Source organism: Lonchura striata, chromosome 13, assembly GCF_050655825.1.
Source record: "Lonchura striata isolate lonStrDom1 chromosome 13, ASM5065582v1, whole genome shotgun sequence".
NCBI lineage: Eukaryota > Metazoa > Chordata > Aves > Passeriformes > Estrildidae > Lonchura > Lonchura striata.
Genome location: NC_140715.1, coordinates 19866980 through 19880845, shown reverse-complemented (window position 1 = coordinate 19880845; position 13866 = coordinate 19866980). Strand labels below are relative to the sequence as shown.

The following is a 13866-nucleotide window of genomic DNA, read 5'->3' as shown; positions in this document are numbered from 1 at the left end:
CCCTTTGTGTGCTGAATGGCACCATTGACCAAGCTCACACAGCAGATCAGACCCCAGCAACACGCTGAAGACCTCAAATATTGCCAGCGTAGTTTAGGAGATAAAGGTTCTGCGCTTCGTGAAAAACAAAGTTATCCCTTGGAAGGACTGCCTGGCTGCACAGCTAAAATTATCCCCCACTGCCCACCAGCCCAGCACCCCGGCCACGTCATCCTGCCTCCCCCAAATCAATAATGCTTGGAGTTATCTTGGGAGCTTTGCCAGGCCAGGACGTTTCTGCAAAGCTTCCCCAGATTCCTGATGGAAGGTGCTGGAGATCCAAGGGAAATGAAGCCAGAAGGACCATCAGGGCCAGTCCTGCATGGCCAGTGTGACACCCTGCAGCAGGGCCAGGGCTGCAGCAGCACCAAGGCAAGAAGCCACTTCCTTCAACTCCCTCTGCTGTAGCCACTCTCCTGTTTTCCCCTGGTTTGAGGGAGTTGATGGTCAGCTGGAACCCTTGCCCTTCTGTCCCAGCTCTCCAGCATGAATCAGCCCTGGACTTCCTGAGGCTCTGGAGCCCTGAGCCCAGTGCTGGGCCTGCTTTGCCACAGAGGCAAAGCTCTCGCAGCCTCTCTCCATCCTTCCCGTTCAGCTTCTCTTAGCTGCTTGCCCATCAAGTCAACTGCAACAAAGCCACTTTGGTGAGTCAGATCTCTGTCTCACAGTGGCTGAGACACTGCAGGAGCCCAGCTCATGCAAACAGCTCTGCCTTTCCCCCCTCAGAGTGGCACCAGGGCTGTGACACTGGCAGGAGAGAAGCTGGTCCAGGCAGCAGCGATGGGTTAACGATGCAGCTGATGAAGTGTCCCTGACACAGTTAATGAAGTGCCCCTCACCAAGGCTCCCACCTGAGGGACTTCAGCACTGGGCATGTGAACCATCAAGCCACGACCTCCCCACCCCACCAGGAAAGGAGGGCTTGGGAGACTCCCACCTGTCCCGCATGGAAAGCCTGGAGGATGCTCTCCACTTGCCCAAGCAGCACTTTTCTGCAGGAACCTCTCCAAAGTGAAGCGCTCTGTCTTGTGCCCAGCACAGCCTGGCCCTGCCCCTGCTCTGCATTAATCAGGTTATTTTAACGAGCTGCAGCAGCTCCTGACTTGGAGACCACCGTGGGCAGAGCGGGCAGAGGTGCTGATGCCGGGCGGGACGAAGGGCAGCGATGGCAGCTGGAGCCACAGGTGCCAGGCAGCAGAGCCTGCCCTGCCTGCAGCCAGGACTCACAGGAAACAAAACCCAGGAATGATGTAAACCACCCCCGGAGAGGCTCCCCATTCCTGGAGAGCCTGAGCAGACAGATGTCTGCAGCTGCAGGGAGGCACAGCCCAACACCAGTCCTCCCTGCCAGCATGGAGCAGTGGGGCTCAGAGAAGCACGGGCCTGCCAGAGCCCTCCTGCAGCCCTGGTGCCCACTACACACCCCAGGATGGCCCTGGCAGATAAGGGGCCCGAAGCCAGGTACCACCACCCTGGCAGGCAGCTTCCAGGCTGAGCATCACAGTGCAGGGAACCAGCACAGGGGATCAGCAGAGCCCTTGGTGACCCCTCCCAGGGGGCTCTGCACAAACATGGCAACACCCCAGAGCCCCCAGACCATCAGTGCCTGCAGCTCCTGAGGGGCACAGCCCCCCTGCCCCCCGGCACAGGGCAGCACCCCCAGATGCCATCCCTGGTCTCCTGCGCTGGACACGGAGCCTTTCGTGCCCTTAGCAGCACAAGAAAATAAAACTGCATTTCTCCACTTCCCCACCCAGCTCCCACGTCTGGCACTTTTCCCTGTGCTTATTTTCGTTCACATCCTGGTGTTGTTTTATGGCAGAACCCCCCGGCCCGTCCCAACCTGCAGCACAGGCTGCCAGGCAGGGAGCCAGGCGTCGCAGGAGCTCAGGGGGAGCAGGCACGGCCTCCGAATAAAATCAAACGTAAATATCCACCACTCCAACACAGAGGGGGGATGCATCCAAACAGCAAACATGGGCAACAGCTTAAGTGCCTGGAAAACACCAGGAACGTGGTAATGAAATGGAAAATTACTGCCCCAGCTGGCATTTCCATGGGCACACAATGTGAGGAAGCAGCAGTGAAAATCCCTGTGGCCCAAGCAGGCCAGGGATTTGGGCACAGTGCTGGCTCGGAGAGAGATGTCAGAGCTGCTGAGCACAGCTGTCCCACTGCACCGAGTGCCCAACCCTCACACCCCAGTCCCTGACTGCTGTTCCCAAAACCAGCATTTACAATACCACCTTTCCCCTCCACCTGCACGCTGCCCCACTGCCACTGCCCCAGGCAGGTCATGTAAATGCCTCCAGCCTTACACCCGTGAGTAAAGTGCCTCTGAGGGCAGGATGGAAGTGTGTTACTCACAGCTCCACGTTGCCCCAGTTCCCTCACTGGGGAGTGCAGGTCAGTCCCTGTCAGCACGACACCACTCTAATTGTAGCTTCTCCTCCAAGAGCCAGGAGAGGTTCAGGCTGGGCATCAGGAGAAATTTCTTCCTGGGAAGATTGGTCAGGCTTGGGAAGGGGCTGCTCAGGGAGGTGGTGGAGCCCCCATGCCTGGAGGTGTCTAAGGAAGGACTGGACGTGGCACTCTGTGCTCTGGGCTGCTTGACAAGACAGTGATGGGTCACAGGTTGGACTTGATAATCTTGGAGGTCATTTCCATCCTCAGTCATCGTGTATTTCTGTGATTCCTCTCCAAACCTTGGCACGACCCACAGGAAGGCTGGAGATGACTTTACCCTTGTTACCACAATATTTCATCGACTGGAGCCGGGAATCACATTTCATTAGGACAGAATGCCCTGCCCGAGACAGCTAATCGATTTAGAGGACACTAATCCAGAAGAAATTTGCTCCTGACCCAGGCAATGCCCATTAGTGGAGCAGAAGGAGGTCTGGCAGGGGGGCTGTGGCAGAATCCCTGCCAGACCCCGCCAGGCAGAGCAGATTGCCTCAGGCACGCCCCAGCTTCTGGATTAGTTAGTTATTAAACCTAATTAGCTAATAGGTGGGCCACAGGGAGCCCGCTGGATTTCTCAAGGGACTGGCACCAAAGCATTGAGGTCCCCAGGGGGCCCAGAGACCCCCATGCCCCAGGTGGGGAGGGGACCAAGGCTCTGTCCCTGCAGGCAGGAAGGACAGGAGGCCTCCCTGGCACATCCCAGCCAGGCCATGGCACAGAGCAGTGCCCCCTGTCCCCCCTGCCCTGTCTTCATCCCAGAGGCAGCAGCTCTTGCCCACAGCCAAGCTGGGCTCAGCTCCCAGCCCCTCCAGAAGCTGTCCTGCACAACCTCCTTCCTTCTCCTCCCAAGGAGCCTGCGGAAATCCTTTTGTCGCCGGTGCTCCTCCACCTCGGCTGTAAGAACAGGAAAAATCCCACTGTGCTTGCAGGAACATCAGTGGCAAGTGAGTCAATTTTTCCTGCTTCGGCAGGAAAAGAGAAATATAAATTAAAACCTCCAGCGGAGCACAGGGAGGCACGCAGGGTGAGGACAGGGATGCACAGCCCAAGGTGCAGCACAGAACCATGGAACAGCTGAGGTGGGAAAAGCCCTCTGAGATTCTCACATCCTGCTGCTCCCCCTGCACTGCCAAAGCCAACAATCACCACTGTCGTCATCTGTAAAACCCCTGCAGGATGGTGACTCCACCACTGCCCTGGCTAGCCTGTGCCAGTACCTGACCACCTTTCCAGGAAGAAATCAGTGCCTTGAACCCGGGCTTTCCCCTAGAATTCGAGGGAGAGACACCCAGCTCTGCTCTGCAATGGCTGGGATTTTTGTAAAACATTGCTTAGCAACCAGCACTCAACCAGGGCATCGCTCTGGACAGGCGCTGCTTCAGCGAGAAAAGGAATAAAAAACCAGCACAGGGACAGCGGAGCAGGCAGTGCTAGGAAAGGCAACACCAGCTCTTTTTACAGGTCACTCGGCCCAGAGAGCCCTTCACACCTCCCTCGCTGTGGATCATGGAATCCCAGACTGGTTTGGGCTGGAAGGGACCTCAAAGCTCATCTCATTCCACCCCTGCCATGGGCAGGACCACCTTCCACCGTGCCAGGCTGCTGCAAGGTGCAGAGAGCAGGGAAGGGTGAGCAGGCAGCCCCCAGCCCCGGGCTGTGCCCGCTGCTCCACGTGCCAGGCCCAGATGGTCCGGGGGCTGCTGAGCTTCCCACGGCTCCGGCTGGGAACCCGCCTGGCATCACGGCACAGACATGCCCTGCCCTCGGTGCCCACGGCGTGCCAGCACACCCTGCACCCCGGGGAGCCAGGGCAGAGGAGCCCTGCCCAGCTCCTGCAAGCCTCGCTGGAGACATCCTTGCCATTAACAGCCGGGGTGATGCCCTAAGGATCCACCCTGGGCAGGAGCCCACGGGCCCAGGGCCACCAGCGCTCACACGGAGCGGGTGGGAGCACCTTTGGCGTGGGGGGGTGTGCCAGGAAAACTGGGAAACATCCCTGTTCCAGGAAAACTGGGAAAACACATCCCTGCCCCAGGAAAAAATCCCTGACCCAGGAAAACATCCCTGTCCCAGGAAAACTGGAAAAAAGCCCCTGTCACAGGAAAACATCCCTGTCCCAGGAAAACTGGGCAAACATCGGTGACAGGGTGACAGTGACAGCCGCTGGCGTGCCCGGGGGAGGAGGAGGGGGATGATTCACAGCAGGGCTGAACAAGCTGTGCAGGTTTCCAGAGCTCCCCCTCGCTCTGCCTCCCCTCCCACCCACCACGGTCACGCTACAGCTACTCATCACAGGGAAAGGGGGATGAAGGAACCCGAGCCCAGCGAGGGATGCCTGGCACAGCTTGTCCCCACTGTCCCCCCCCATGTCCCCCAGCCTGTACCCCCCATGTCCCCCAGCCTGTACCACACTATCCCCCAAACTGTCGCCCCCATGTCCCCCAGTCTGTCCCCCACTGTCCCCCAGCCTGTCCCCCAGTCTGTCCCCTCCATGTCCCCCAGCCTGTCCCCTCCATGTCCCCCAGCCTGTCCCCCCACTGGACGCTGCAGGAGGGGCCCAGAACACCCCAAACCAGAACCCCAGCGTGGGCAGGGCTGGCTCGGCCACGCTGGCACCGCTGCTGCCCCCGCACACGGCGTGGGCACCGAAGCCCCTCTGTCGTGGTGCAGGAATGCCAAGCCCCGAGCAGCCCTGCCCTGCTTTGTCAGGGATGCTGGCGTGGCTCCTGGCGTGCAGGGAGAAGCACACCGGGGTTTTAGGGTGCAAAGGGGTTGGTGGCCCCCCTCTGCCAGCCGGGGAGGGGTCTGGCAGGCAGCGAGGACTTGCCCCATGCCATCCCCGGTACTGAATCAGCCGGAGGAGCACCGGGCGTGCCAACCTGCAGAGAGCACGGGGACACGCGGGCACCGCCGCCTCCCACCCTCCCGCAGCAACCATGGGAACGGCATTTCCTCACAGATCCCCGACGTCACTGCCAGCTGCCACAGCAAGGCCAGGCAAGACACCGGAAACCTGACAGGGAAACCTAAAGAGCCCACCGCTCCCAGCCCGTGGCCGGGGCACACAGGTGATGCCACACACGCTGCAAGGTGATGCCACACACACTCCAAAATGATGCCACACACACCTCAGGTGATGCCACACACACTCCAAGATGATGCCACACAGCTCTCGGTCTGGCAGCACTGCAGAAACAAATGGAGACAGATGATTCAAGCTGTGCCAGCACATCTGCAGCCTTGTGAAAACAGCCTCCTGCCCCAAACCAGGCAAATCTGCTCCATGCTGGAAGCACGAGCAGGACACAGCTTGTGGGTGACTGCCAGTGCTGGAGGAACACGGGGACATCCAATCTGGCCCTCCACATCCCTCCCCAAGCCCCCTGCCCAGAGCCACTCCCTGGACAGAGCTGTGCACCCTCAGTCTCCAGCAGCTCGGGCAGTGCCAGCCCCTGCCTCTCAGAGCTGCCCTGTATCCCAGGCCCTGCCCTGCCAGCCCAAAAGGCTGGGTTTAACCTGGCATGGGACACGTGTTCAGCACAGGCCCCGTGGCTCCTCAGGGTTCTGTCCCCATCCCAGGGGGACAGAATATCAGGACACGTGCCCAGAGGTGCCCTGGGGCATGCTCCCAATGACAGCCATCTCCCAGCCCTGCTAACCAGCCTCTGTCAGCAGAGTAAAAGATGCCACCATGAGCACGGGCTCCCCTGCCCACCCAAACCCCGGTGCTCACAGGGCTCCCCTGCCCACCCAAACCCCGGTGCTCACAGGGCTCCCCTGCCCACCCAGACCCCCATGCTCACAGGGCTCCCCTGCCCTGCCCACCCAAACCCTGGTGCTCTCAGGGCTCCCTGCCCACCCAGACCCCGGTGCTCTCAGGGCTCCCTGCCATGCTGCCCCCAGGCACACCCAGCTCCAGCCCAGCCCTGGGTCTCACAGCACCCACCCAGTGCCTCCCAGAGCCCACCCCGCCCTGCCTGGCCGGCACTGTGGGGTCCTGGCTGGGGTGGGATCCCCCTGGGAGATGGGTGAATGTTGTCTGGGGCTGCTGGAACGTTCCTGGGTGTGAGGATCGTCCTGCAGGGATCACAGCCACGGCAGGGCACACGGGAGCCACTGCAGCACCCACATGGGGTGAGCCCCTCTGGCACTCGGGCAGAGCCAGCTGGGATGTGTGTGCAGCCCCCCGAGCCAGCCCTGCTGGCAGGACAGCCCCTCCAGGGCTCACAGTGCAGAGCCACCACCACAAAGAGATCCCCCAAGCAGGAGTAAGTCCTGCTGCTAATTTCCACTGGGGAGGAAGAGGAGGATCAACTTGTGCTAAAACTGAAGCACGGTACTCTCACCTGTCCTAGCCCTCATTTGAATAAATTCCCAGACGAGTTATTAAAGATGTGGCTGCACAAGCCACACAGGTCATGCAAAGGAAGAAAAGTCCTTGGTGCCTCTGGCTCCGCTGGTGCAGCCCTGGCTGAGCCATAACCACGTCCCTCCTCCACAGCTCCAGGTATTCCCTACACCAACTGCTTCCTACAGGAATGAAGAGGGGTAAATGCACCCTGGCACAGGAGAGCCATGTTACACCTTGGCTGGGTGAACAAAGCAGGAAAAAAACAAAGTAAATCATTTTACCAGCCAAACCCCAAGGCACGTGCTTTCCCTGTGGTTTGCAAGGCAGAGGGAGAGCCCAGGCAGGCCTGGCTGTGCCCCAGCCCTGCTGGGGGGGCAGGCAGGGACCTCCCCTGCCCATCCAAGCATGGAATGAGCTCCTTGGGAAACGCACGGGTGCTCCAGGAAATCCCCCCTGCACCAAGGCAGCGATGGCACCCCCGTGTCACCAGGTGTCACCCGGTGTGTCACCAGGTGTGCCTCACCTGGGCTGCCCCAGCCCAGCCCAGCACCATGCCAGGGCACAGCGCCAGCAGAGCCCAGTGCCAGCGGTCACAGCAACCCGGCCTGGCAGGGGCTGCTCCTGCACCCTCCAGCGAGCACCACGCTCCTGCTCCTCCCAGCTGGAGCCTGCAAAGCCCAGCGCTCTGCTGGGCAGGGGCACAGCTCTGAGCACTCAGGTTCTCACCTGCACAAACAGGGGCTGCTCCTGGAAAGGCCAGACCTAAACCCCTGGTCCTTGATCCCTCTGTGCAAAGCTGGGGAGAAGGTTTGGGCTGTGACTGCTTTCTTCAGGGATCAGAAGAGCAGGAAGGATGAAAATAACGTAAGATGGGCTTTGGATTCCTTCTCCCCAGCACCAGACACCTGTGGCACAAGGACCTGTCACCTCAGGTTACACAGCAGCCCCAGACTGGATCATGCTCCAGCACACCCAAGGGTTTTCTCCCTGCAGAGGCACACGAGGGCACCTGGAGTGCACAGCAGCCTGGGCTCTACCTGCCCTTGGCCCAGCAGAGCCAGGGCCTGACCCACTCCCAGGGACCAAGAGAGCTGAACCAGGGGCCATGGGGAGCAGGATGGCACAGGCAATGACAAAGTGGCAAAGTGGGCAATCCCCGTCGCGTTTCCTCATCACCTGCCCAAGCCTGGCTTGTGTGAAAAGGGAATTAAGTAAACACTGCGCAAAAGTTTCACTTTCGCTTCCAGTCTGTGGCAGATCCAGTGGCAGCTCCAGCCAGGACAGGCACTGCCACGGGCACAGACGTCTCATAAAGGCTTGGTTTCACCAGGAAGCTGCAGACCTGAGGAACAGAACCCATGTGCAAGCACATCCCCGAGCCTGGAGCACCACCAGGAGCCACCCCACCAGCCCGTTTCACATTCTGAGCTGCCCAGCAGCCTCGGAGCAGGATGTGTCCCAGGAAACACCCCAGAGCTGCAGCAAAAGCCCTGCTGGCATTCCCCATGGTGGCCAGGCACACAGGGGTCAGCCCAGGGGGCAACTCATTAAAATCACACCCTGCAGGCACAGACAGAAGGGAGACCACCCCTCTGTGCCAGCAAACCTCAGCTGGGAGCAGGGGCAACCCCCAGCTGCTCCCCACAGCCAGTGGGGACACGCCGGTGGGGGCAGAGCTGGCATGAGGGACAGTGCCACAGCGTGTGCCCCGGGAGGCTGGCATGACCAGAGGAGTTCCCAGGCACTGCAGGATCCAGGTCCAGCCCAGCATCACCCCCTGGGTCCTGTCCCTCCTCACTGCCAGCCGCAGCTCTGTGTGACCCGGCCAAGAAACCAGCACAAGGAAAAGTGATCCAAAACACCAAACCAGCTGTGCCTCCTGGGCATGGGCACCTCCACCGCTCCCGTGGGAGCCCAGCCATGGCACAGCCCCAGCGGGGCCCAGCCCGTGTGCCCCCGTGGGGAGGGGGCTCCCAGAGCCTCCCCCAGCCCAGCCCAGCCCCACCACACAAATTGCAGTTTGTGCCGTGGGAGCATGGCAGCAGCCGGGGCGTGGACGGGTTTGGTGGCTTCAAATTAGTGCCTGGGAGCTGGAAGAAGGAAAACAAAGCAGCAGAAACGTGGCAGGGCACCAGGCTGCACCCAGTGGCTGAAGGGGACAACAGCCCCATGGCCATGGGACACGGCGCCTGGCAGCACAGGAGGAGGACACAGGGAGGAGGAGGAGGAGGAGGAGGAGGAGGTGGAGGAGGAGGAGGAGGAGGAGGAGGGTGCCAGGCTCAGCCCTGTGCTACAGCAAGGGGAGGTGATGGCTGGCAGCCCCTGCACGCCCACATCCTCTCTCCTTAGGTGTGCTGTTTGTTTCCCAAAACACACTGTGGGCATCTCCACATCACCACCCTGGGCTCCAGCTCTCCCTCCGTGCCAGCACAGGGGCTGGAGGTGATGCCAGCACAGGGACGAGCCACTGGCTCCCTGCCTGGCCCTCACACAGGCACAGGGACAGGCAAAGGGATAAAATCCTTCAGCATCCCTGGTCCTGATGGTCACCACAGCTCCTGTGCTGGAGAACGAGTTTCACAGCATCCAGGCTTCGAGTTCATTATTTATGTCACACTTGAAGTCTCTGCATCTGCAAAACTTTCTGAATAATTTATGGATGGTGGATCAGGGAGGAAGAGGGACACGTTTTGCTGAAAACCAGGTCACTGAATACCAGCCAAGCAGCAAAGGGAGACAATGGAAACAGGCACAGAAACTCACTGGGGGAAAAAGATCCAACAGCATTTATGTACACACAGACACACACACTCCAGAGATGCCCTTGGCATCTGAGGACATTTAACAAGACCAGCCCTTCAGCAAACGAGGATCATTTTCAACCTTCTGAATTTATTCTTTCTTCTAAGGGAAGGAGAAAGTGCTGTGAATCATTCCTATTTCTCTCTGTACCTACACTGAGGACAAAAGCAGGGCAGAGCAGCCTTTTCAGCAAAGCCTGGCAGAGACTTTGTTCCATGTCCTTACTCCAGTCTCACCATCCCTGCGTGCCCGTGCTGCTGCTTCTGCCCAGCTCTGCAGAGGGCTTTTCCTCTTCCTCCCTCTTCATCTTCCTCCCCTCCTCCCCAGCCCCACGGCCCCTCAGCAACTGCACAGAGCTACACGTTCTCCCCACGCCTGCCCTCGTGCAAAGAGGATGTGAAATGTTCAGCAGAAAAGGCAAGAGGAAGGAAAACGAGGGAGGATATTGCCAAGACTTCACAGAACTCTGGCTGCAGGCAGTCACGCTGCCCAAGGGCACCCCCAGAACCCCTCATGTGCTGGGGCAGGGATCTTCTGCCCCCAGGCCTGCCCAGCTCCACAGTCACAACAGCTGAGGAGCAGCACGGAGACAATGGCAGTGAGATAAGGCCACCATGCCCAGCCATGGAGACAAACCAAAACCACATGGAAACACCACTGAAAAATAAAAGCTGGCTAAGAAAAGCAAGCCTCTGGTGAGTCAGGAATGTCCCCCAGAGGTGCACTGGCTCACGGGGGTGACATCCCAGCCCCTGTGACACAACCAGCAACAGGCAACACAGCAGCTCCCCACCCCTGGAGCATTTCCATCCCTGCTGCTGGACACTGGAATGGTCTGCAGGGACTCATACAGCACATCAGACCTGTCACACACTGAGGGTGACACAGGTGGGACGAGCCAGCCCAGATCCCACCCAGCACTGGATCAGTCAGAGGAAGCACAGCCTGAAGCAGCCCCACAGCCCCTGAGGTCACTCGTACAGCAGGAGAAGGATGCACAGAGGGCCGAGCATCCCAGCCAGGGAGGGGACACCCCTGCCCAGCCTGCCAGGCAGTGCCCTGCCCCACATGGCCCAAACCCTGCCCCAGAGAGCCCTGGGGCCACCCTGGTGCCACACGTGCCGGGGAGGTGGCGGCAGGGCAGGCAGGGCTGGCGCCTGGGCACCGATTTACCCTGCAGCAGAATCAGCATTATTCCCGTCCCTGCACCGCTGAACTCCCCCCAGCCCTGTGCAGGAATTAAGGGCTAATCCAGGAACACATTCAATAGGAGCTCCAAAACAATTCAGCCATAAAAACATCCTTATCTGCAGAGGCCAGCGAGTGTTCTTCCTGCCCGGCGCTGGGCGTGCAGCACGGCCGGGGCACAGCAGCCCTGAGCCCACAGGGGCTCACAGCACACCCCAAAACACCTCACACAGCCTGCCCAGGGTGGCTGCTCACCTCAGCCAGCACCTGCCACAAGCTAACTGACCAAGCCCACACACACCTGAGGACTCACCAGCTCACTCCCAAAATGTATTTTCCGTGAAGAGCAGCGCTGTAGGATTTGTTCTGGGATAAAATGAATGCTACAGGCAGGGCCTGGCACTGCTGCCTTCAGCAATCGCTCCACAGCAGAACACAGCTCAGACCTGCAGAGCCATAAATGCACCCACAGCTGTCGGGTTTGAGATTCGTTTGACCCCAAATGCCAAGAACTGGTACAATGGGAGTCCCTGTAAGCCAGATGTTACCAGCTGCTACTTCAGCACAGAGGAACTACACCCATGGGGCTCGGTGTGAGAAGGGGAGGGAGCAGGAATCAGCCCTTCTGGGAATGGACAGGGTGGTGGGAATGGATGGAGCATCACCTGCCGTGCACCCTGGGGAGACCTCGCTGTCCCCCAGCCCCCACAGTGACCCTGGCCAGGCTGGTTCACAGCAGGTGATGCTGCAGGGGCTCCATGGCACCTGTTTGTGATGTGCCCCTGTCAGCCCATGGCACAGACTGGTGACCACGTGTGCTGCCAGCATGCTGGGTACAGGCACTCCCCTGGATGGGGAAATGCCCTGTGGTGTGGGCCAAAGAAACTTAAACACAAGAAAACCCCAATGACCCCGTGAGGGAACAGCAGAAACAACATCTCCAAAGCTTGGGGCGCAGCTCACCCAGCACAGCTCCCCAAGATACTGGCAGCAGGTAGCCATGCAGAGGTGTCTCCAGCCCAGCTGTGGGGACAGGAGCCAGCCCAGCCCGGGCATCACGGAACACCGGGACGCTGCCAGCCACAGGTGAGGGTCTCCCCATGCCCGGAGCCACAGCCTGCATGGCTGCATCCCCCTCCCACCCAAACCTCACTGGCTTGCAGCTTTGCAGCCACCCCCGCTTCCCCATGGAGACGGAGAGGAAGAAACTGGAGGGGTCAGCCCGGGCAGAGGCACGGGGGGCTCCGGGCATCGCCCACCCCGAGCGGAGCCGGGACAGAGGACAACCGGAGCGGGGAGCGGGGTGGGCAGGCACCAACCCACCACCCCAGAAAACCGCTGCCAAAGGATGCGACCCCCGAGGCTCACGGACCGGGACCTGGCGGGCGAGGACCAGAACCACCCAGTGGACCACGGCCACGCACATCCCGACGGAGCAGGACCGGAACCCCGCACGCCCCGATGGACCCACCCTGACGGGCCACACGTGCCGGGATGGAGCAGGACAAGGCCCGCGCGTGTGCCGGGGGTCCAGAAGCGGGACCGCGCGTGTCCCCGCGGAGCACGGCCAGGCACATCCCGGAGCACATCCCGCCGGAGCCGGAACCGGCACGGCCCCGCGGCCCGGCCACAGCACGGCACACCGGGGGGCCCGGATGGAGCAGCCCCCGTGGCGGGGCGGGCGCGGCTCGGCGGGCGGGGGGCGCGGGGTCCCGCAGGGCCGCCCCCAGCCCCGCACTTACTCTTGAGGGCGGCGACGAGCGACTTCCCGTCCTTGATGAGCTCCTTGATGAACTTGTTGGTCTTGTCCAGCTCGGCCTCGTGCGAGCGCAGCCGCTCCCGGAACTGCGGGCTGTCCAGGCAGCACTCGCTGAACTCCAGCGCCGGCAGCCCCATGCTGCCCGGCACGGCGGGGAAAGCACGCAAAAATCCGGAGGAAACGCAAAACGGAAGGGCTTTTAGGGCGAGGCGCGCAGCTGGGGGTGCGGGCGGGCGGCGGGAGCGCGGTGCCGGGCCGGGCCGGGCCGGGCCGGGCCGAGCCGAGCCGGGAGCGGGGCCGGAGCGGGGCCGGAGCGCGGCCGGGCGGAGCGGCGGGAGCGGAGCCGCGCGGGGGCGGAGCCGCTGCGGCCGCGCTGGGGCCCCGCCCGGGCCGGGCCCGCCCTCGCCACGCCCCCCCGCCACCAGCCAATAGGCGCGCTCCGGCACCGCTTTTCCCCGCCCACTTTTCCCGCTCGGCCAATCAGCTGCGGGGGCGGGGCGGGGCCGTGCCCTGCCCGCCGCTCCCGCACCTGGGCCGGCGCCGCCGCTGCGGAGCCGCCTCCGCCCGGGGCGGGGTCGGCCCTGCCCCGCTCCGGCCCTGCCCCAGCCCTGCCCCGCTCCGGCCCTGCCCCGCTCCGGCCCTGCCCCGCTCCGGCCCTGCCCCGGCCCTGCCCCGGCCCTGCCCCGCTCCGGCCCTGCCCCGCTCCGGCCCCGGCCCGGCCCTGCCCCGCTCCGGCCCTGCCCCGGCCCTGCCCCGGCCCTGCCCCGCTCCGGCCCTGCCCCGCTCCGGCCCTGCCCCGCTCCGGCCCCGGCCCGGCCCTGCCCCGCTCCGGCCCTGCCCCGGCCCTGCCCCGGCCCTGCCCCGCTCCGGCCCTGCCCCGCTCCGGCCCTGCCCCGGCCCTGCCCCGGCCCTGCCCCGCTCCTGCCCCGCTGCTGCCCGGCCCGCCCCCGCTGCGGGGAAATCCGCGCCCGGCCTGCGGGAGCACCGCTCCGGCCAGGCCGGGTGGCGGCTCGCACGTTTCTGCTCCCACCATCGCACATCTGTGCTGGAGATTACTGCCCGGGCTTAGTGGTGTGGTCTGAGAGAATGAACCCGTAATCTCCTGATTCCATTCCCTAGCAGGGAAGGGCGGTGGGGCGCTGGCCCAGCGCCGTGTCCCCAAAAGCATCATCCCAGGGACGATGGCTGTCACACTTCCCTCCACATATGATGGCCGTCACCAGTTCTCCCCCCAGACGATGGCTGTCGCCGCGCACACAGC

The 13866-nt window shown here is 62.2% G+C and overlaps 1 protein-coding gene across 6 annotated transcripts in view; it reads right to left on the bottom strand.

The window, feature by feature from the left end:
- The window catches only part of ARHGAP26 (Rho GTPase activating protein 26), a 101274-nt gene extending 88357 nt beyond the window's left edge, over positions 1 to 12917 (bottom strand). For 2 of the 6 annotated variants that reach the window (XR_014958361.1, XM_085591623.1), the window contains exon 1: positions 12589 to 12910. Coding sequence is in view for 4 of the 6 variants with exons in the window: in XM_085591623.1 (XP_085447749.1) it covers positions 12589 to 12742 (154 nt within the window). In the remaining 2 variants the exon portion in view is untranslated. Of the gene's footprint in view, positions 1 to 11159; positions 11293 to 12588 lie in introns of all 6 variants that reach the window. The other 4 variants (XM_021541283.4, XM_077786638.2, XM_085591622.1 and 1 more) reach the window with 3 other exon arrangements.
- Between the last annotated feature and the right edge of the window lie 949 nt (positions 12918 to 13866).